Source organism: Eurypyga helias, unplaced genomic scaffold, assembly GCF_000690775.1.
Source record: "Eurypyga helias isolate BGI_N326 unplaced genomic scaffold, ASM69077v1 scaffold2336, whole genome shotgun sequence".
Taxonomy (NCBI): Eukaryota; Metazoa; Chordata; class Aves; order Eurypygiformes; family Eurypygidae; genus Eurypyga; species Eurypyga helias.
The window spans coordinates 100,067-124,841 of NW_010255815.1; the positions used below are offsets into that span (position 1 = coordinate 100,067).

At 41.6% G+C, this 24,775-nt stretch overlaps 1 protein-coding gene across 1 annotated transcript in view; it reads right to left on the bottom strand.

Annotated features, from left to right (window-relative positions):
- Window positions 1–2,814: 2,814 nt before the first annotated feature.
- Window positions 2,815–24,775, bottom strand: part of PPARGC1A (peroxisome proliferator-activated receptor gamma, coactivator 1 alpha) — a gene marked incomplete at its 5' end in the record, with an annotated part of 58,832 nt that continues 36,871 nt past the window's right edge. The window contains 6 exons of the mRNA XM_010153412.1: window positions 2,815–3,033; window positions 6,821–6,972; window positions 7,327–7,448; window positions 16,868–16,988; window positions 17,124–17,228; window positions 17,783–18,695. Coding sequence (XP_010151714.1) covers window positions 2,930–3,033; window positions 6,821–6,972; window positions 7,327–7,448; window positions 16,868–16,988; window positions 17,124–17,228; window positions 17,783–18,695 — 1,517 coding nt within the window. The remainder of the gene's footprint in view (window positions 3,034–6,820; window positions 6,973–7,326; window positions 7,449–16,867; window positions 16,989–17,123; window positions 17,229–17,782; window positions 18,696–24,775) is intronic.

Sequence of the window (24,775 nt, forward strand, 5' to 3'; positions counted from 1 at the left end):
ATGTGGTACATGTGCTAATTTTCAGTGTTCTTGGGGGAGACAAAAAGAAAAGGAAACACCGAGTTTATATTTTGATGGGTTACCTACTACAGTGTCTACAAAGGATACAAATAGCTTTATCCAGCAATCCTAGCTCTATTAATTTCTACGTAATTTGTAAACCCACAGAGGAAAGCCATCTTCAAGATGAGAATGTTTGCCAGGCCAGTGAAAAAAAAAAAAAAAAAATTGACTCATGTCATTATGCCTGCTTGGTGGAAAAAAAAAATATCCCCTCCCCCCCAAACCCCCACACCAATTTATTCACGTCAGCAATCTAGGGCAAAGGAGAATGTATTTAAAATTTAATCACAGAAATTTAAAGGCAAAATAGGTAATGCATCTGGTCCTTGAACACATAATATGATATACTAAATATTGATTTCTTAAAAATAATTTATTGCTTTTAATATTTTTCTTTACAACAGAAGATACTCAAAATCCAGAAAGGAAAATTGTAAACTTTTAGTTTGGCATTCACACGAAGTTAAAATACCTGCATTTTTAACCTACAGAGCAACAACAAGAATTATGCAGATTAAAGAATGTTACAGTCGTAACAGAGAACCTCGGAAAAAGTTCTTTTTTTAATTTTTTTGATTTATTTTATTGCTATCTATCTACTGAGAAATAAGAAGCCAAAAAATCAAGCAAGCATCGGACAGGACAGACGGTGGAATCTCTCAGAACACAATATGCTGGTGATCAAATGAATGCAGCCATCAAAATCAACTGCACTGGCATGGGGGTGGAATCGGTCTTCTAAGATTGGGAGTGGGAAAGGAGATTAAATAGTTAGGTGTGCCATACCTTTAGGAGGAGTCATGAATGCCAAACAGTAATAGAATACCAAATCTATACATCCGCAAGCAAATCCCAAACTTTGCTGATTCAGTCTAGAGACTCCGAGTTCAGATGACATTCTGATGCTCAGAATAGCAGTAGTTTACTCTTGTGGTTTTTTTCTTTCCTGAAGTTTCTATTTAATTTAGCAGAAGCAATGTCATCAGCAACAATGTCATGGGCACATCTGAGGCCATGCTAGTGCATAGTAAAAAAAGAAGAAAACAAACAACCCACTGCTTCTGCAAAAGCTGAATTTCCAAACAAAGCACTTACTCCAAACTGACAACCGTCATGCATCCTAGGTATAAAATTTCCACTGGCCTTTTTATTATTTTAGTCATCTCATAATTTATAATAAATAGGATAATTGTAACTGATAAATATGTCTCTTTAGTAAACAAAGGAATGAAGGATCGGTATTTATACAGGATGCATAACTGTAAAAAATACAGATAAATACCATCATTAAACTCTGCCAATGAAAAGATTACTGGCTTCAAGAACAGTGTTTAGACACAGAATTACTGTAAAAATCATACTGTACTTAGTACCTCAGCGTATTTTTATCAAATTAAAATCACAAAAATTAAAACAAAATAGCATTTTAAAAAGATTTTTGACCTCTAGTTCCAAAACTACTGTTGATACATAAAATAAAAACATTTCTTAATGATTATCCATTTGAGAGACTTTACATAAAATTATGATATCTCCTAGAAAAATTTAGATGAGAAAAATTTCATTCCCCTAACAAATTCAGTGTATAAAACTGCAAAAGAAAATCAAGCAATGAGAAAAATGTGGAAAAATACTGCAGAAGTGGTTAATACCTTTTGGGCTAGGATAATTCTTGACAAAATTCTTTTGTAAGCTCACCAAAGAAGGGATGAATGTGTGTAAAGCATTTTTGCACTCAGACACACGCGCACACAGACACACATGCACACCCTCACCCACACGCTTTTCTCTTTTTTTTACAATCAAATATATATAAGCGTAAGTTCAGCTTTCTACATATGTTAGTGTACAATAATTGTTTCACGTCTTATAATTACATTTGAGTATTCTTGATTAAGAAAAATTCAGCAGTTTTTGAAAAGAAGGCTGCATTTACAGTGCATAGCTGTAACAAAAAAGAACATCGTCATACAGTATGTACATAAATAAAAATACTCCATTTAACATTTGTAAATACTCAACTACTTTAGAGAATGTAGCAAATAAACTATCTGTGCACACACCCAGATAGTTATATCCAACTCTCATTAATAATGTAACACCACGTCCGCTCATTAGAATAAACCGCTGAACAAGCTGCACATTTGACCATTAACAAGGCTTTGAAAATTTTGCTGTGGAAGATCAACGTTGTAGACATTTACATGGGTGTCAGAATTAAAAGATGAAACTTCAAAATGTTAGGGAAGCTTGAGCCTTTCATTTTCTCTTCTGCACGGACTGAAAAAAAACCCCAAAAACCTACAAAAAGAAAAACCCAAAGAAAAGAAAAATCTTAAACCAAAGCTAAAACAGATTGCAGGCTTCTGGGACCTGTGGTTTCTTCTGGATTGTCATATTATCACCGTGTTGTGAGAAGAAACTTCATTTTAAAAAAAATAATAATGCAGTGTCTGATTCCCAGACATCAGCAGCCATAGTCCTCAATATTTTTTTGTTTGTTTTTGTTCTTTTTTTGTTAAAATGCAATATGTACAGATTTTGCAGTTCATCGTTGCACGTGTATCTCTGTGGAACTGCTGCCACGTCTCGTGGTCTGCGTCGAACTCGCAAGGAACGCCCGGCTCCCCCGCCACCGATCACCCGTGAAAGCAAAGCTGACACCCATGGACACGCGTGTGCTTACTGGACAGCCATCCTGCCTCTCCACTCCTCGAGCAGCTGTGTTCATGTAAACCATGGTTTTGAACAGAGAGTGTAAAGTAGGAGAAATTCCTAAGTATGACGTTTTAATTGTCCATTGTTGAAGGACGTGATGTCCGTGAGGTATTCGCCATCCCTCCGTTTTCCTCAGGTGTGATGCATGTTACCTACGCAGGCTCCGCTGTGCCTCTTTAAGTAAACTATCAAAATCCATGGAGTCGTACTTGCTTTTAGTGGAAGCAGGATCAAAATCATCTGAGTTTGAATCTGAAACCCAAAGGATGCAAGTTTAGGTAAGAGGCAGCAAACTCCAGCGAGTACTTTTATGATCATCTCTGTACAACAGTACGAACAAGGCACTGCAGAAACAATCCACATACAGCCACAACTTTACGGGGCGTAAAAGCCCAGAAGCAGCCAACAGAGAAGTTTTAGGTATGGACAGAGCTTTCTGGTAAGACGCAGGACTTAACGGAAGCCGCACATCTCATCAGCCGTGGGAGAGAACCGTCAATTGGATAGACATAAGGGGGAGGTAAACTCCAAACAGTTTCTCCAAGGATCTGAGCACCGACACACTGCTGTGTATCAATCCTGACACCACCATCCTGGTAGATGCTTTACCCAAACCTCCACCACCATTTTGCAACTGTTGCCTTGCAACACCCAATATCCAGGACTGACTTCTCCCGAGAAAGGTAACGGGGGGGATGGTTCTGCAGAAAGCCAGGGCAGCCTGTGGGCAGCAGAAGGGACACGGCTGCTCCTGCCCACTCTGCCTTGGTGTCTTGTACAAGCCACTGCACCTCCCTGAATCTCTGGTGTTGCTTCCACTCTGGTTTTTCAGAGGTTTGCTTGTTCAGAGCATGACCAGTTCAGGGCAGTGCCTGTGCACCCCTGTACACGCAGTCGCAGGTGGGCTCCTCAGCTTTTTGCAGCAGAGGTGGTAAGTCACAGCAGGAACACCAGTCCAGCTCCTGCGACCTGGGATACCTGCTCCAGCTTGGCCAGTTGCTCAGACACGGGCGTCCCCCTGTTCCTAGCACAGAAGAGGGATTGTACATTTGTGGCCGTACAGCTCCAGTACAGCCATTACTGACGTGGCTGCAAGCACTGAATTTCTTTTTTGGAATCATCCCTGCTTAACACTGACTCTCCCCGGTTCCTGTGTCGCAGCTCCTTTACGAGACTGCCCCTCTCTTGCTGCTTCTTGTGCTGAATTAATCAGAACTCCCCACCTACCGCTGTAAGACACACTGTGCATAAAATGTTCATTACAACTTCTGTTAAGACAATACCCTCTCACAGAGGAGAGGTGTTAAACTTCTACTATTTTCAAGTGTTTTCTTTCTTCTGCACTCAACCCAGGGGTGATTAATTCTCTCTGTCCTTGTACTCGCTCATGAATTTTAAAAGTTCATCCTGCCATTTCCTTATGTAGCTCTATCAGATACTCTGCAAAATACAGGGAATGCAGCCTGAAGTACACAAGCTTAAGCTGTCAGCAGGACAAAGTGAAAATACTCTGCTCACAGATACTCTGGGAATCTCACTCAGTATGGAGAGACCTGCCAGGGAATACTCCCAGTGATGAATAATGTTCAAGAGGGTTCCCTTCAGACAACTTATTTTAAACCCCAGATTTTCTGAGATACAGAGACGACCCTGACTTCCACTGCTACAGATAAGTCAAATCAAGTCAAGACTTCAATCTGTTTTTACTGTTTTTATCAGCCTACATTTCGACAAATGCCTTGCTACCTTTTATATTTCCAACGTCAACCCTATGTCTCTTCAGCAGTCAATTGCCTTTTCTTAGCTTTACATTATCTGTTTAGCCACTGAAGTGAATTACAGCATATTCATTGTGAACAATGCGTATCATCTTTATCATTTATTCTGAAAAGACATCAATTGGTTAGAAAAAATGTATCTGTATTCACTTCCTGCATTGTACAAAGCCGAGGGCAGCACATACAAGATTTCATTAGCACTGTGTTACAGGGTTATGAGAGATTTTAATGACTGTGGTCATTTATTCATAAAAAACGCACAGTATCTGATTAATATAGATTCAATGGCAAAATGTCCCTTGCTATGTTATTCAAAAAAGAGTATCTCACATACTTTTAGTCTATTTATACAGGTATTAGGAAAGGTTTAACATTTAATGAATACTTTACATTTTAAAAGGTAATCAAATAAGAGGTGAGCTTATAATATAATATTACAGGGGATGTTTTGGCAGTCTGCACGGTCTCTTTATGCATATACTTCACATTGTATTGGGAAAAGAACTGTTTAGATCTTTATCAGACACACAGACAGTGGTATCGAGTGCACTCCTGGCAAGTTTGCAGACCACACCAAGCCCAGTGGTGCAGTTGACATGACTGGACAAGATCGAGAAGTGGGTCAGGGCAAACCCCGATATCAGTGCAGGCTGGGGGATGAAGGGATTGAGAGCTACCCTGCCGAGAAGGACTTGGGGGTTCTAGTGGATGGACATGAGCCAGCAGTGTGCGCTGGCAGCCCAGAAAGCCAATCGTATCCTGGGCTGTATGAGGAGAAGTGTGGCCAGCAGGTTGAGGGAGGTGATTCTCCCCCTCTACTCTGCTCCTGTGAGACCCCCTCCTGCAGTACTGTGTCCCACCCTGGGGCCCTCAACATAAGAAGGATATCAACCAGTTGGAGCAAGTCCAGAGGAGGCCATGAAGATGCTCAGAGGGCTGGAGCACCTCTGCTATGGGGACAGGCTGAGAGAGTTGGGCTTGTTCAGCCTGGAGAAGGCTCTGGGGAGACCGTATTGTGGCCTTTCAGTACTCAAAGGGGGATTACAAGAAAGGTGGGGACATACTTTTCAGCAGGGCCTGTTGAGAGAGGACAAGTGGCAATGATTTTAAACTAAAAAAGCGTAGATTGAGACTAGATACAGAGAAGAAATTTTTTACGGTGGGTGTGGTGAAACACTGGAACAGGATGCCCAGAGAGGTGGTAGATGCCCCACTGCTGTAAACGTTCAAGGTCAGGTTGGATGGGGGTCTGAGCAACCTGATCTAGTTGAAGATGATCCTGCTTATTGCAAGGCATCCCTTTCAACCCAAATTGTTCTAGGATTCTACTGCCTGCAGGCAGTGATGCTGTAAGACACTGAACATTTCCAAACATCCTTGCAAAGGGAAGCATCACACCCCAACCCAGAGCATAGGACAGAACCATACATTTTTGCCCAGAGACGACTAGGACAGACCCAGATGTGTTATCTCAGCCAGTGTGCACACTTGGGACTGGAGTTACCACAGCATACTGGGGTCTGGAGACCAGTAGGCATACTGCCCCACATCAGTGGGACAGCAAACAGCGAACACCAGGAGTTTTCCTAAGCTCTCCACAGGCAGAGCCTCTTACATCATGACTGAAAGTCTGGGCAAGGAGACACCTTCATACACAGATGCTTATGCATGATCTGAGAAGAACCAGTTGAGATCTGTGGCCTTTGCTACACTAAGGGTCAGATTTGGTCACAAGACCCTCTTGCTTTCAGACCTGAGAAACTATGATTTCTGTTTAAGGATTGTCACCAACAAATTCTACACATCTACAACACAAGTCATGCAAAGTAAGATTCCAAACGATTTTTTTGGATGAGGTGTCTACATTTTTCCCTGTTTATTGCTCATATAAATAAATCAGGTATTAGAACCAAGCAGTCATAGCAGAGCAATGAACAGCGAAGCATGCAGGAGGTTTCTGTGGTGCTATTAATTCAATATGGAAATGTATTATTGAATATTGGACACTTATTTTTTATAATGATGGAAATGGGCTTTAAAAGAATCTTCACAGTCTGAAATATCTGAAAGAAGCCAGCTATGATTAGAGCTCAGATTAGCACACCTTTCAACTTCTTGCAGCAAGTGAAAACAACTTCCCTTAACTCACCTCCATCATTTAAATAATACGAGCAGCAAACAAAAAAGAAGCAAACCCTAAATTCTCCTGAGTTACAAGGTTCCAGTTATGTACTTTAATTCACATAGAGCAAAGTACCTACCTAGGTCTGCATAGTTAGACTTGCAAAATTGCTTGCGTCCACAGAAGTACAGCTCAAAGTCAGGTTCATTTGACCTGCGTAAAGTGTATCCATTTTCAAGAGCAGCAAAGGCGTCACAAGTATAGCGGTAGGTGATGAAACCATAGCTGTCTCTGCAATTGAAAAATACAGTTGTGAACAAAAGCTGGGAAGAGTTAACGCACATTAGTGTAACCCCTTCCTGAAAACAAGAACTTGCAGGAGATCCAGCAGTGGAAATGCCAGAAGTACTGCATCCATTTATCAGCATGATTGTCCTGTCATGCAGCTAAATACTTATTTCTGGGACAGGAAATCTCAACTAGCAAGATTAATAAATAAGGATGAAAGAAAATAAATAAGGTTTTGAACTCAGCATGTCATCTGTCACAGCACTTACACTGGTAACTCCCATACCAGTAATCTTACTGCCGTAATTTTTTACATACGACAGCTCTCAAACAAGAAGTAATCTTAAAAGTTCTTACCCATCATCCCGCAAATTTACTGTGCACTCCTCAATTTCACCAAAAACTTCAAACCGGTCCCTCAGTTCTGTTCGGGTTGTGTCAGGTCTGATTTTACCCAGATAAATCACACGACGTTCTTCCTGTTGAGAAACAGCAACAGGGAAGGGGTATTTTTAACAAATGTGTAATAGAGATGAACCTCTACGCATATGCATGCAAATCCAGACACATGGATGTGCAGAGGATGCATAATCTTAGTAATAGTCTCTTGTGGAAGACCTACTGCATCTTGCTGGTAAGTGAAAGAGTTCTCTCCTGGAAAGCGTCTGAGGTATTTAAATGACACTACATCTGTCAGTGCTCCTGGAAGGATCACTGCTTGCTGTCACTGGCCGGCCATACACCGACATACAGAGCTCCTTTTGTATCCTATCGCACCTTCCTCCCTTACATCCTCTCTACCGCTTACCCTCCAAGACTGTCATCTCTTCCAAACCAGCAGCTCCCTTTCTCTTGCCATCTTTACGATACTGGGAAAAACTCATTTTGGTTGTGGATTAATATAAAGTTAACACAAATATAAAGTAACACAATAATTGCATAAATGTACCACGAACATAACAAAATGTATTACAAACATGACATTATGAACTCTGATAACTCAATAGCTGATTCATCCTGAAATCAGCTGTTCCACCATAATCTACACCTTAAAATAGAGGGCAAACTGTTAGGGGTCCCAAGGATAACTTTGATTAAAATAAACATTTCTGGGGAGATGGCAGAACAATAAAATTTATCCTGTGGTCACCACTACCTTTTGGTTTCTTTGGACAAAAAACCTAACTGAAGACCCTGATTTTTACAGGCTAGGGTGTCATTTGCATGTTCCATCAACGCTTGGAGCAAAGCATCAAGGATACTTTTAAAACAATCAAGTCATGGTCATATCCTTCTCTCCTGAGTGAAAATGCTCAGCAGAATGACAGAAGGACTAGGAAAACCTTAGAGGCATTTTATGAATTTTTGAATGAACACTTTATTAAGGGTAGAGCCATTTAGTGAACTGCAAGCAACGTTGAAGGCAAAAAGAGATCTTCAAAACACTGATCTTAAGGTAATTAGGGCAAAGAAGCAGCAGCTACACATGGCTTGGGTGCTCAGCCTTCCTGTCTCAGATTGCCTGAAGAACCCTGGCACTACCAGCCCTACTGCTCATCCCTTACACACCCGCACATTTGTCCCATAAATCCCCCACCACCACCACATTCCCAGCTGGTGTAAATCTGTCAGTCAGCAGAGCAATGTCAGTTTAAACCATTAGCTTTGGCACCGGAGACTTGCGCAGAATTTAGGTGCCGAATGCCGAAGGAGCTATACTGACTGCTGGGAATTCATGACTACTGTAACCTGGAGGTGCCTAAAGGCTAATGGTACCTCCACTGCGATGCAAAAGGCTCAAGGGACCTAAATATAGACTTGCATTCTTGCTCAGAAACATCCTAGCCTGAAGAGACAGGTAGCTTACAGTGCTACAATTCAGATATAGCACAAAATCTATCTTTTCCATGAGTCCCCACAGAGGCATAAGGCACTAATCATTCTTGCACCACGGACAGTAGGATTGAGATCAGACCAAAACACATGTATAAACAGAAATGATCCTGATGCCTGTTCTTTACTTGTTTGAGCACTCATTTGAGATAAAGGGACCATCAGAACTCTCAGTTATGGTGGCACAAAGTCTTTGCTCCCTGTTCCCAGAAGAGCAATCTGCTCCCAGGAACCGTTTAATGCAAAATAAATAAACAATTCCTGCAGCAGGAAGCTGAAACTAACAGATCTGCCTCCCAACAGAAACTCCTCTCACTAGCCCACCCAGTCAACTATTTTTGCTGAATCTTGGCCTCACAAATTGCAGAGGCTGAGATCCAGTTCATTGAAGCTCCTGAGAAAGGAAAGTGAGTTTAAAGCTTCAGAAAACAGATCCAAGAATCAAACACTCCTACCCAAAAGCCCTACCCACTAAATTACGGCACAAGAAGTGACCACTGGAACCACCTAGGTCCTTGATAGCTCCCTGGTCAGCCCAGATGGCGTCCCTTGTTGCTCTTCCAAAGTATGTATATGCTCTCCTCAATCAGTGGGATCAGATAAGCATCTCATTTAGATGCCTGAAACTACTGCATCTTGATTATATAAGGAACTAAGGTGCCTGCCTTGGCAGTCCTCTATAACCCTGCTGGGACAGACACTTTCATTTTTAAATGCTATGTCTTCTGAAGTGCATGGTCCAAAAGCTGCCCTTGTTCTCTGCCACAGCAGTGCAGTTTGGAGAAGCTAGCATGGCTAAAAGAAAGACAAGTATGCTCACAGGTCGCCAGCAATTTAGGGAAGAGGAGTACTTTACAGGCAGCTGCTGCTTTTTATCTCTGTCTCTACTGTGTCCTGGTCCAGAGCCCTGACCCCCCTGACAGGGGTGTTTGAGTAGGGCTTCTGTGAACTAGGGACTGTAGAGTGCAAGCAACAGAAATCTGCAGTCCTTCCATTTTCCCCATTCTAATTCTGCTTACTTTCAGTATGGTTGGGTGCCATAAACTTCAAAACCAGGGAAATTTGCATATGCACAGTAATTACTTTTTCAGACTGTTTTACCAAATCAAGGATTTAACCGCACTGAAACACTTGATAAGAAACAATTCCATTGATACTTGCCATTGAACCTAAATGACTGACCAGATGGAGCAGAACATAACATAGCAGACTGTCTCATACACTTCAGCTGAGATAATACATCTCAACTGAAAAAACATAATGTTTCACTCACTGACATGGAGATTGTTATATTACAGTGTGATGGAAATAACTATTGCATGCTCTTCCATAAGTCTGTGTGCATGCCTGTGCAATTTTTCCTTCTTCTATTCCTCTAATAACCTTTATATCTCCAATATCTCTTTAAGACAAGTGTAATAAAACAAAACTGAACAATTAAAAAAAAAAAGCCTATTAAACTATCATTAAGGGAATAAGTTAAACCTGCAAAATCAAGGAAATTCAAATTTAAAGCTGAAATGGACCATATGTCCTCCAGTGTGCACACATGAGGAGAAGTGTTCAAGTATTTTTTTAAGGCAGAGGGCCATGATGGTATAAGATACTGCAGAACACAGGATTCATACAGCATGGTCTTTGTCTTGGTTAACTCTAGTTTATTTAAAGCAGCTATGAAGAGTGTATTTGTATTCACAGAGACACCTGCCTTTTATTCCCATCAATAATAAGAGCTACACAAGCCTAACAAGATTACAACATACCTCTAAATGTTAAAGACTTTTATTTTATAATAAGTTACATGCGTAAGTCCATAGGTGCATATTAAATATGCTTTTTACTGCCCTTGTCAGAGGAGATGATATATGACTTGGAAACCTACCGAATGGCAGAGAAAAGCTTTTGTTTTCAATTTCACGTGGGCAGAGGGAACCTGCAGGAAACTCCACAACATACTGTTCATATTTCCCTCCCAAAAGTGCAGATGATTTATTTTGCATCATAAGCTTTAAGTGTAGTTCACTGCTTCGACAGGTAAAAAAAAGATGAAAGAATAGTCCAGCCAACTCCCTCGGGACCAACATGGCTGTATTCTTTCAGTTTATCTAAAGCTCCCATCTTCATAACCTTGTTCTTTCTTCCTTGCAGTAAAAACATTTGAATAGGCAGAAAATCTCAGATTGAAAAGCAGTATTTTAAGTCTCAAATGAAGATACTATATCATTAGAATGCCAAAACTTGAGAAAACACAACCAGGATATACCTAACACATCTAGGGTCAGTATGGTGGCCAAAAAGCTGAACATGAGCCGGCAGTGTGCGCCGGCAGCCCAGAAAGCCAACCGTATCCTGGGCTGTATCCAGAGAAGTGTGGCCAGCAGGTCGAGGGAGGGGATTCTGCCCCTCTGCTCTGCTCTGGTGAGACCCCACCTGGAGTGCTGCGTCCGGCTGTGGAGCCCTCAATATCAGAAGGATATAGACCGGTTGGAACAAGTCCAGAGGAGGCCACGAAGATGATCAGAGGGCTGGAGCTCCTCTGCTATGGGGACAGGCTGAGAGAGTTGGGCTTGTTCAGCCTGGAGAAGAGAAGGCTCCGGGGAGACCTTATTGCACCTTCCAGTACCTGAAGGGGCTACAAGGAAGCTGGGGGGGACTTTTTACAAGGGTCTGTAGTGACAGGACAAGGGGTAACGGGTTTAAATTGAAAGCGGGGAGGTTTAGATTGGATATCAGGAAGAAGTTCTTCACGGAGAGGGTGGTGAGGCACTGGGACAGGTTGCCCAGAGAAGCTGTGGATGCCCCATCCCTGGAAGTGTTCAAGGCCAGGCTGGATGAGGCTTTGAGCAACCTGGTCTAGTGGAAGGAGTCCCTGCCCATGGCAGGGGGGTTGGAACTAGACGGTCTTTAAGGTGCCTTCCAACCCAAACCATTCTGTGATTCTATGATTCTAAAGTCATCATGCAAACGTTCACCGACACTAAGGAAACTTTTGTCTTGCAGGCTTCCTCCAAATCTTCATTTTGTTTTCCTTCCTCATTCTTAATCATTTATTTCACAAGGAACTAAAGTGCAGACCATTAGCTCTGTGTTTTCACGTGTTTTTCTGTACTAAGCTTCTTCACCCAACACTTGGTTGCTTTGCCTGCCCACGGGGCTGCTAAGCAGGGTCGGTGGGAACTGAAGGCAGCCACCCCAGAGGTGATACCGCATAGTCCTGCTGTCCCTGTTTTCCTTACCACTTTTTGCCTGCACATCTGTGGTGTAGTTCTCCAAGAGCCAGGTAATGCTTTATGTGAAGCTGAGAGAAGAAATCCAGGGGCATTTTAAAGCTGGGGTCTGCCATGGGTTTGCCAAAGGCTCTGCTGCTTCCTCCAGCATGGGCAGTTGGCTGGGTGCAAACCTCGTGCCTGAGCTGCCTTCCATGTCAACTGACTTCTCTTCCAGGAGAAAGCCATGAAGACTTTTATCCTTAGAGCTGGAGGCCAAACACCATTTTGAAAGTGCAATGGGTATGGTTGGACAGAGTTTTAAAAATAGAAATGCAATGGATGGAAAAAGCCATTAAAGCTTAAGGTTCAGATGTAATAATAATAAGAAAAAAAATTTCTTTAAATTCTGTATTAAAGAATAAGTATGGCTTGTGGGCAAGCATGAAGAGCAAAAGGAAGAATCATGAAGAAATGGAAGAAAAGAAAGAACATTGCTCAAAATTGTCAGGTGCTGCTGTGTGGCTAACTGAGGACTGACACAGTTCAGCCACATTCCATGGTGACTGCTAGAAAAATGATGGTGGGCCAGCAAAACTCAAGATTTAGGTAGTCCGTTTGATACATTTTCAGCAACCCATACAGCAAAGTTAGAGTGCCTGGGATCAAGGCCATCAAGAAGAGCAACGACAAAAAAATCCTAAGTAAATATACAAGGTGCATCAGATCCTTCATTAGTGAAAATGCACTCCATTTATAAGCTGACTCTGGTTTTAGACTTGAGAGAAGCCAAGCACTCATTTATGAAACCACCTTTCTCCTGCCTTCCTGTTGTAAGGCAATTTATTTTCTTTGAAACCATGTGTTTCTTTCCGCTGCAGTGGCCTCACAGTGCATTTATCTTACGTCTGTAAGCTCTCTGAGACAGGGACTCTTGATACTTGTCTCATGGAGGCTGTCAGCACTTAGAAATGAAAAGTACTAATGTTAATAGTCATTTTCTACTCAGGTATAAAAACTGATTTTGTTATACCTCCAGGCAGCAGCCAGCGCACGCAGTCGGTGAGCTGCAGGGAGGATGTGACCGGAAGTCAGTATCGTGGCCAGAGCGGCAGAGTAGCAGAGATCCAGAACCTCAGGGCTGATCATCAGACAGTTTAATCTCCCAGTCCTGGTACACCATGTGTGTGGGAACCACAAACTGTTGACTCCAGAACTGAAATGTGATCACTGTATTTCTGACACCATGCCTTGGAAAGTATGTGCCGCACAGTCTAATGAGCTGCTGGAGTAAAAGCCTGCATAACTCAGAAATTTCCTGGGCTGTATCAGAAGTAAAAAGGGTTCCTCAGTCTTCTTGGCAAATCACTGTGATCTACTTTGGTTGGGGGTTGGGTCCCAGTTTTTACAAAGACCTCAGTAGACTGTCCTGTCCCGCAGTTGCTCCTCCAGTTTCATGCTGAATGTGCCTACTGTGATCTGTTTAGCATTATAAAGTTAAGTAAGTCTTGGTGGCAGACCATCCTTACGTTCAGTGAGGAGCCATTCTAAAACAAAATGGGGACCCAGTAAAATACATCAAGTCAAGATCAAACTAAACTGTGCTAACATTTGCTCAGGTGAGGTTTAGATTGGATATTAGGAAAAATTTCTTCATGGAAAGGTTTAGCAGGCATTGGAACAGGCTGCCCAGGCAGGTGGCAGAGTCACCATACCTGGAGGTATTAAAGAGAGGTGTGGATGAGATGCTGAAGGACATGGTTTAGTGGTGGTATTAGCAGCGTTAGGTTAACGGTTGGATGTGATGATCTTAAAGGTCTTTTCCAACCTAAAGATTCTGTGATTCTATGATTCTCATTGTATATAGCTGTAAGTCTAGATAGGAATTCAGGAATCCATACAGGGAAATGCTAACCCAGGCTTCTAGGTGATCTGAAGCTCCTGCAATGAAGGTCTTGCATGGAGGACTGAGGGGGCAGCCATTTAAACACGCCTCCGCCACATAGCATGAGCACGGGCTTCAAAACCAGCCTCCTCAGCATTCGCCCGATATACCTTCACGTCTGCCAAAATACAAGCTGCCTGCCCAATCAGAGGGCATCACTGCACAAATGGTTTTGACAGATTAAAATATGTGCTTTTTTTCCTCATTTCTTTTTCCTGCGTTTCCCCACACGTGTGGTCATATAGAGACTAATTCTAGACATTGAACCAAAAATGCCTGATGGCTTTTAGCTCAGTCCTTCAGTTCCCTTTCCACTGTGCATCCTTTATAAGTTATAACTAACTCGGAGATCACAGTACGGTGCTTTTCATGAAGAAAAGCCACCTGCCCTGTGTAACACCTGAGGGATTCGTACTGCCCAATCTTTGGGCCACTCTTTTAACAGTATCTGGCGGTATGTGGCCATGAATCAGTGCTGGCAGCAAGAGAATGGGCTAGGAAGAAAATAAAAAAATCCCCAATGAAGAGAGCAAAGAAATCTAAATTTATGAGACTGTAGAAAGAGTTCAAGGAAAGAGAGAGGAGATTCTTGTGGCTGAACAATAAATGAGTTGAGTCCCTCAAGAAAGGAGTAACCCAGAAGAGACTCATAAGCCAAAAGAAGTAAGAAAAGGAGCAGAGAATGCTAGAAATAATACAAATTTTATCACTGGCTTCATGGTATCAGGACTTCTCTTTCTCTGCTGTCCCCTAACCCCTACTTCTTTGCACAGGGAATAAACTGGGATGATTCAAGACAGTAAAAGTGCTGGTAGACTTTGGGTAGTTTAGTATTTTTACATCTCCTACAGCTCTTACACAGGTGACTGCATTTTAAGTTTTTGCCATGTTCTGTTTAATGATATTTGGTTTTTTTTTACTTCAGATTTATTTATGTTTATTAATAAAAAAATTAATTCATGAAGTTAATTATAATGAAAATGCACACTTCGGAAAGAAAATAAATTCAACCCTGGTTTTGAAATGTCAAAATTTTTTAGCACAGGAACTTATGCAGCATATAAGGAGCTTTTAAGTTTCCTTTCTTTCCTTTTTTGCTTGTCTCTTGATTAGCTACTTGCCAAATATTTGTTTGTTTTAAACTAAATCAAAATTTCTACCTCCTCAGCAGGATTCATGTTTATTTATACCAGTAAGGTACAGTAATTGAGAAGTAGCATGACACACCCACGACAGAGGTCTACTTGAATCTCTAATTTGTGTTAGATCTAAGAGAGAACAGCCAGTGTAAGTTACGATTGCTGGAAGGTAGTGTTCATCTCTAAGCAGATGGAAGCCAGATATTTCAAAACTAACTGCAACAATTGACTTAAATATAGCCCTGTCTGAAGCCAAGCAAAATCATTCCATTGCCTTCACCGAGTTTCAGATCAGCACAGCAGAGCATGTTATAGCTCTAAATCTCACGCTTTACAAAATACACCTATCACCCACACTTTGTATATAGGGCTCCTGAAGCAGAGAAAAGTGAAGTGATTGGATGAAGCTCACGAAGAAAAACAGAAGCAGAGACAAAAATCAGAAAATAAAGGTGTCTGTTCTCTCCCAGAACTTCTTGCTGCTGTAGACTACACCAGTCTCTGTTGACCTCTACACACTCCCAGTTCTGTAGGTGTAAGTATTAGAAGAAATGCTGCCGAGTGTGTGACAAATCACCTGTTACGACAAAGTCTACTAAAGGCACTGGAAAAAGACCTGTTCATTTTGGTGAGCCCTGGACAGAGCACTAAGAACACTAATCTGGAAATGAAGATGAAGTGTCCCAGTCTGCACCAGTGCATTTAGGAGCCAGAGCACAGCCAGAGTAACAGTGAAGGTACAACTGGACGGAAGGAGCAGGACACAGAAAACCAAGCGGAAAATGTTAAGGTGAGCTACCAAATGGGCTTAGCAACAGGAGGAGTCCCGATTTACAGCAGGTCCCAATTCAATTTATACAAACCATCACGCGATTGCCAATGGGGAACTAAAAAGGGGCAAAAGCGTTCTGTCCGTTTAATAGCCATTCTTCTGTCCTACTGCTGCAACAGCCAAGAGAGTTGCTTGTCCCCACATGGGTATTTCCTTCGCCTCAGGTATGCCACTTGTTTCACACAGAACACTGATGAACAAAATAATTAAATAATACATATTCATTACGAAAGGGCCAGTGTTAAGTGACACTTTTAAATTGCATCATGTCTTCAGACTATTTATTTTGCTAAAAATAGCTTAAATATTAACCGTGTCATAGACAGGAAAAAAGGAAAATTAAACTCATGCCTCTGGATCCCAGTTTTAAATTCTGCTATCGGCACCCTCTGTACAGACAATTACAGCTACCAGGAAAAGTCCAGCGAGCAGTATGTGAGCTTACTCCTTATACCGGTTGTGTAAAAAACCAGAAATATAAAAAATAAACATTGATTATTTGCACTCTGGTAGATGACACATAGTATAAAATGCAGGCTCACTGACAGATCTGTATTAGAAATAGACTGGTTCACTTTTAATTGTCTGTTGTCCAGGATGAAACCTTTTTCTAGTAAGCCCTTTGGATCTGCTGACTGTGAAAAACTTAAGAGTTGCATAAAACCTGAAAAAATTAGTATTGTAACATCAAAACACAAACTGTTATGAAAAGACACATTTACCTAAAATTCAAAATACTAAGAAATACACGTAAGCAGCTTTTTGTATTTTGTTTTTTTCTTTTATAAAAAGGAAAGAAAATAAAGTCTGAGTTCTAGCTTTAGAAATCTATGAAAAGAACAGAAATCTATTTCAAAATGAAAGTTATCTTCACGGTGCTTACAATTGCTTTCTGCCTCTGTCGCTCCCTTTGTTTGGCCCTTTCAGATTCCCGTTTTTCATACTCTTTGCGGTATTCTTCCCTCTTCAGCTTTTCATGCTGATATTCCTCATAGCTGTCATATCTAGGAAACATAACTTAGTCATTAAATCAAGCACCTGCATGTAAAATGTAAAATTAGTAATACAATTTCTGGAATGCTTCATTATCTCTTGAGAACCAGCTGCCAAGCAAATGACACGCAGGCAAAACGCGGTACCTGGGTCTGCGACCGTACGGTGATCTGGATCGCGATCTTGCACGTAAGGGAGAACTTCTGTATGCTCGGTGTCTACAGTGGCTGGACTCATAATAGCAACAAGATCTGCAGGAAGAAACACATTCACCTCTGTCATTCAGTTTCAATCTACTGACACCATTTTCTACCTCTTCCCCAAACTTCCAAATTCTTCTAAGCTACCAGTGAGATTCTCCAGTGACAGTCTTTGACCTCTGAGTCAACTAAGGGGCCTCAAGTGATTTACCCCCCAGCCCTGCTGTAATGTTCCTTATTGAGGCTAACACAGAGCAGACAGCCAGCCACTGTCAACTTCATCTGATAGGGACTGCAGCTAGATTGGCAGCGGGCAGCTCGCAGATAATGGGAAAGGTTAGTTGTGTACATCTCTCACCAATTGCTCTGCTGCTGACCTGAGTGGCTCCACTCAGAAAGTGTAAACTTGGCAAATTTAAAGGAAAATGGCAACAAGTGTTTCTGTAGCAACCCCACAACCTTCAGAGTTAATCAGCCCAGGAGCAAACAGAACAAGTTGCACTGGATTTTGTTTTTTTTTTTTTTTCCCTTTAAGTTGCTTTATGTTTTTGCTGTTTGCCTTCTTATTTACTATGATGATGATACATGAATTTGCTGTACCGTACCTTGAAGAGGATCTACTACAGGGCGACCTTGATCTCGATCGGGAATATGGAGAACGGGAACAAGACCTGCGTTGAGGAAAGGACCTTGATCTAGAGCGTGTCCTTTGGGATCTTTGAGAAAATAAGGATTTGGGTGGAGACACTGAATCTCTGCATGGAGAGTTAAAAGAAGAGCAAGAAGGCGATACATCAAATAATGAATAGGCTTGTGTCCCATCCCATGGGTAGCATAGTTTATCACTTTCATCTTCACTGTCATCAAAGAGACCATCCATTGCTAGTCCTGAATTTATAAACATAGGTAGTTTGGAGAATTGTTCATTACTGTAATCACTGTCCCTTAGTTCTCTGGTCTTATCTGCTTCTTCATCAAAAACAGCTTGGCTGGGGTGACCAAAATGCTTATTCAGTTCAGCCCGAATTTCCTGGTCTTGGAGCTGTTTTCTGCTATTACCATGGGATCCCTGCTTACTTGTCTGTAAAGTCTCTTTCTTGAAATACTGGTCTTGTTCTAAAGAAGAACAAATCTGACACTGCCACCCAGGTGAAGAATCCTTAAATTCGAGTTGTCTGGAGTCCTGAAGTTCCTGGGATATTTTAATGTGTATTTCCGATTTTGAATTCACAGATTGACAGTAGTCATGGTCACCAAACAGCCGCAAACTGGGCCGTTTTGTCTTTCTCTCCTCATGTCCACTGGACAGTACTGTAGTCTTGCTGAGCTGTGCGTACAGCTCAGACTGTTCTGGACCCTTCTTGGTTGGGTTATTTCCTTGAGAACCGGAAGACTCACTATAGCGGGGCTTTTTTGAAGGTGGTACAACAGTCTTGCATGATGACTTCGGCTTAGGTGAAGTCCTAAAAGGATTATCCTGGTTGGCTTTATGAGGAGGGGTTGTAGGTGGAGTTAGGCCTAAGGGGAAAAAAAAAAGGAGGAACAGGGTATTTTTAAGCACATACACAGCATTTATGAAGGTGGCTCATGTGCTCCTTTAAAAACAGATACAAAGCAAGCCCTGTCCTATGTCGCTTTAATTTAACACTACTAATACTGGAATAAGAGTATTTAGGGTGCAAGAAACCAAAGAACTGGTAACAACAATAGCAGCAGTACTAATGCATTGTCATTAATCTTCAGCAGCATTTCTGTCCCTCCCCTTCCTCCATGACATCTGCCTCTTTCTCTGTAGATTTTGACAGAACAGATGAAGAGAGAAAACCCAGAAGACTTTTATGTTAAAAATCAAAAAGATTTTGATATAAAAATCTAAAGTCGAAAGACTGGCACTCCCCAAAATCTAAAGAAATTAGGAGACAAAAACCTGAATAAAAGCCAGCCCAAGAAAAATAAATGACTGCTACCAAAGGAATCTGGGTAGGATGCAGAACTTGGAGGCAAGGAAGTACAGCAAATCTACAACTCAACTGCAATGACTCTTTGTCTCCACAGTTCATTAACTTAGTAAACCATTGCTAATGTAGGTATAATACATTCTTGTAAGCATAACTAATACATTTTGCCTGAAATGTGGTTCTGCAGTTGAAACTCAGGTGAACAATAGGACAAATGCAACTGTAATGAACCACTGCATTTAGAACTAATCACAGAATGGTTTGGGTTGCAAGCGACCTTAAAGACCATCTACTTCCAACCCCCCTGCCATGGGCAGGGACACCTTCCACTACACCAGGTTGCTCAAAGCCACATCCAGCCTGGCCTTGGACACTTCCAGGGATGGGGCATCCACAGCTTCTCTGGGCAACCTTTTCCAGTGCCTCACCACCCTCTCCGTGAAGAATTTCTTCCGGATATCTAAACCTCACCGCTCTCAATTTAAACTCGTTCCCCCTTGTCCTGTCACTACAGGACCTTGTAAAAAGTCCCCCCCCAGCTTCCTTGTAGCCCCTTCAGGTACTGGAAGGGGCAATAAGGGCTCCCCGGAGCCTTCTCTTCTCCAGGCTGAACAAGCCCAACTCTCTCAGCCTGTCCCCATAGCAGAGGGGCTCCAGCCCTCGGAGCATCTTCATGGCCTCCTCTGGACTCACTCCAGCTAACTATTAATGAGAGTCATGAAGTGGGGAGTCGAAATGAAACAGGCAAGTATTCGAAGACTAAAGACACCACTGACTACCAGGATTGTTCACGCAATTGTAATAGGTTATATCGCTATGGGTAAAATTGCAGAAAGGACTACAGTCCATTCCAGTAAAACCTGGGAACTGAAGCAGCATCTTCCAATTATAAGCACAGAGTATAACTCTCAATATCTTCTGTAGAAATCATAGAATTTCTTCAGACTTTAGAAAAGGATAACCCAGGGCACCAGGGCTGAGCAACAACAAACTGCAGCCACTGTTCAGGAAATAATTAATCTTCAGGAAAGTACTTAGTATGTTACGTTTGAAAAATTTCCTTCCATCCCACTGACCCTAATCTAATTATAAGTATATATGCTTAAAATTGAACAAATTAGACCCAGATTAGGGAGTTCTGCTAGATAATCCAGACCATCCTTAAGGGCTCCAGAGTATGATGCTGCCCACGATTTCTTCTTCGAGCCCAAGCAATGAACTTTCCATGACTTCCTTAGCAAGAATGAAAAGAGACGTCAGACACACTTACGGGAAATGTGTATTTCAAACATGGCTATAGAGTTTTGTTTTGTATTTTTAACCACGCAACAGAGCTCAGCAGATCAATGCAAATGGAACATGTTTTATAGTGTTTTGCTGTAAAGAAGGAAAAGCGTCCATCAATGCACAGTGCTCCCTAAGGAGCATAAATGGAGACTGGGAGTCCCATTGCATTAGCTGCAATGAATTTGTTCCAGAAAGAAAGAAGATAGGAGTACCAGGGCGTGAATACTTGATGTGAGAGAAGCTGGATTTTGTCTGAATGTATTGGAAAAAATGGCTGTGAGTTACTCATGACTATGTGAAGACTGCCTAATGTCACAAGTTAGGGAAACTGAGGCAAAGATATTGACACCTAAAACCCTAGTTGCCTCAAATTTGAATTTAATAGTGAAAAAGTTTTGTGCAAAGTCATCACTGTTAAACTATTTCCCTTGAGTCCTCAATTTTTTCTTCCTTCCTGAAAATTCACTTGAGTCAGCAGTATGTATTTCACAACTTATCCACCTCCTCACTAACAAATACTCGTGTCAACCAGATGGATTTTTGGTAAAATGAAGAGAACAGTCCTCTTCAAAATTCTGCAGTAATAATTTCCAGGTCAAAACTTCAGACTCAAATTCAAGAAAGATTTGACTAAGCAAAGACTGTTTTCTAGAGAAAAAATTCAGAACTGTCACTTTTACTCAAGACATTATACAGTCCATGAGAATCTCTGGGGGTTAGTTACTGATTTTTTTGGATGTTGTTTTAAACCATGAATGAAGCAGAAATACAACCACTCCACAACGTACATTCATATTTAAGAACTTCAGGCAAAGAAATCCCAGAGATAATCCAATATTCAAAATAAAATATTGTTTCCATTTCCATTCCTTTAAAGCTAGCCTCAACAGGAAGCAAACTAAACACAGAGACAACGATTTCCAGGGCCTGACAAGGAGTCCAACAATCTTTAGAGGAGGGGAAAAAAAAACCCTACAAAAAAACCCCTTGCAAAAGTACAGACTGAGCTAAATTTACTGGCACTTCTCTTGCTGGCAGAACTGTGTTGGGGACAGCCTAAGAAAGGGCTTCCTCGTGGCATTTTGGCTTTTTTCCTGGTTTCCAGCAGAAGCAGGAAGCGCACAGGCAAGTAGACACAGATTAAAGTTGGAAAACGTTCATTTAAGTTTTGAACAAGCCTCCATCGGGGGATGGAGGAGGGAGCAAAGTTTTGAATTCCTGTCACCGCCACGGAGTCTACCTTCAGTGTGTCCCACAACCAATCTCCAAACTGTGAACTTGGAGAAAACCAGCTGGCTGCACACTTGCTCATCTTCACACTAATCCCTGGCAATCTTCACCAAGGGCCGTGATCCGACACCAATGGCATTACAATATTCTATAAGCATTGGATTATTTCATACGCGCCAATTTCTCCGCCAATGTGTACATTTTAGCGTTGACAGTACAAGGTATATTCTGTGCTCTCTCTTGAACTTAGCAGGTTTTGACAGATTTATGGAAGGACAGATGGCCATTACGGGCTGAAGGCTGACAAGAGGCAGTTCAGAGCATTGTTAACACACTTGCACAAACTCTCAGCAGTGCAGCGCTGTGCAGAATGTAATTCAGACTATAGCTTTTTTATTGCTGCCTATTTTCTTTTGTCAAAAGAGCCTGCTGTGCACAGCAACAAATGGCTGCCATTACCCAGAATGTAATGGGTGTCAGACAAATCACGTAACACAAACAATCAAGAGTATGTAGGTCATATTTCAACAGAGCACAACCTTAGCAATATTTATGATTACTGCATTGAAATGTGCTCTATAATAAACAAGTACCTCTACATCACTCACACTTATGTACTTCTGCACAGCAAATCTGTTAGAAGTGGTACACACTCTACAATCATCCCCCTTAAACAGTCTTTTCTCTTTTTAAAGTAAAAGACAAGTATTTTTTTTCATGACATGCTATAAAACCATTTTCTTTGCAGGGACTTTTCTTTAATTGAATGGCTTCGGTAAATGGTACGTTTGCACTTTGCCTTGCTCTGTCTATACACTACGAACTCACTCGGTGCTCTTGTGCCTGGAAATAGCATACATCAATTTGCCAGCACTGCTGCCGAAGCAGCACCGTCCTCCCCGTGTCTCTGCAACAAAAGGTGTTCGCACGTGTGCCGACTCTGCCACCTTGGCAGAGCGACTTCTTTCAAGAAAGCCTCTGAGAGAGTGAAACTACTTTTGATACATTCCACAACTCCACTAAAAAATCCCCCTTAGTAACTCACTTAGCTCAGCGAGGTTGGTAAGAAGTCGTCAGGGGAGTGGCTTTGCATATAATGTGACATCTTGACTTTTTAGGACTGATTTGCAATGCTATTTACATAGTCACTGATCTTTCTAAAACTGTACTGTAGCTGTTGACATTTAAATGTTTGATGACGTTTGTTGTGCTTTGAGGGGGCTGAGAATTGGCGTCTTTCGGGGAACTCAGCTCTGGAACCTTTCTACATATGCAGTGGGCTTTTGAGAGGCACTGAAAACGAATTCTTTATACCTTTTAAATTTGAAAACGGATTGTCCAGGGAAACATTATTTAAGGCCACATAAAACACTGAACACAAGATAACAGCCCAATTCAGTAAAAGAATCAGAAGAGCTTTTGTGTGGCACAAGATTGCAAAAGCCAGGAAAACATAATAAAATTAAATAGCCATCATATAATAAAAAACTACATGCTTGTTGAATATTCAGTTTAATCCTGCTGTCAGTGCTGTAGAGAATAAACACAGATGCCTGAAAATATCAAATAATTTACTAGATTTTATTCCCTCTGGACAACTCTCTCCATCTCCTATCTCAATTTATCAGAAATCATTCTGAGGTCAAACAAGTTCTTACATAATAGATTTTAAGTATTTATTCTGACAGCTAAGAGGTAACACAGATCTAGAGGCAGGCAAATAGCAGGGTATAAGTATCCTTGAGGATGCTTATGAATTCCCAATCACTATTAAAGCTGATTGTGCTCATACAGCCTTTTCCGTCATCTTTTTGGAGAAATCAAATTTTGCACCCGTGAAAGACTGGTGAAGACTTTTATGGTCAGGTAACTTACAAGGATCTGTGTGCAAATGAGAGACTTTACACCCAGTCACCTGTTGTAGGTAAGAGGGTGGAAATAGCCTTCCAGTTACGGATTGAGCCTTAAGTGTGTAAACCCACTCCATGCGCTTACATGATGGCTCTGAGTATTTAGGAGTGAAGGTTTAGAAAGACACTGTGACAACAGAGAGAACTGCATTTCAAACGTTTAGGAGCCACACCACCTAACTTCTGCCATTTAGAAGTTCAGCAGAAAGTCTAAGACAATCACTGTGGAGCTCTGGATCACCACGAGAAGACAGCCACCTCCACAGGGTGGGTTATTCTCCCAGTCCCTGTGCTTGCAGGTTCGCACCTCAACCGGGCTGGCAGCAGGGATGAAACAGGTATTCCAGTGACACAGAAATGTCCCACGTTCCTGGAAGACATCAGAGAGGTTCAAGCCCGTGGCCTCTTGCCAAGGCTTTGGCAATGCCATGAGTGGTGTAAATGAAAGGAGGAGAACCTCTTCCGAGCCTCTTACTCAGAATGAGCCCCACCTTACACAGAAACGTCCTCCACTACTTTATCATGACCTAGGGCTCCCTCCATATCATGATGTTCTGGACCATTTTCCTTAGAGTAGCACTAGAAATCAGCGGCAGGAGTTGAGATTTTAGACAGCAATGAACTTATTCCTCTATCACAGACCACTTATTTAAAGTGCACTGAAAGAATTCTTACGTGTGGCTTGAAAACGCTTTAAAAAATATTTGTTCCTTTTAATTTGACAAAGCAATGTTTTGACAGTTTTAGGGAGGACATAGTTACATTCATGACTGCTAACAAATCCATTGTAAAGCAAGACATAGCATCGGCAAGAGAACGGTTTCAGTTTGACTTTAGATACATGAATCCAAAATGTGCGTGTGACGAAGATTGATGGCTCATGTGGGAAATGCTTTTATTTATTTATTTTTCCACTCTATAGTTAATTCATCAGTGAGGGAACCAATGTTGTTTTCAGCACAGAGATCAAGGGAGCTGCTATTTCTATTAAAATACTTTGTGCTTCGATAGTGTGAGCAGCACTGCTAATGGTCTTTTCAATTCGGCAGTGAGATCAAGGCAACTCCTATTTAAATTATAATAAATAGTGCTTGTACAGTGCAAGCTGCCCTATATAAGAACAATGAGCAATGCAGTTATCTGGATATAATTTGGAGTTGCCAGGGTCTCACTAAAGAACTCCAAGGTATTATTAATCACTACTGACACTATT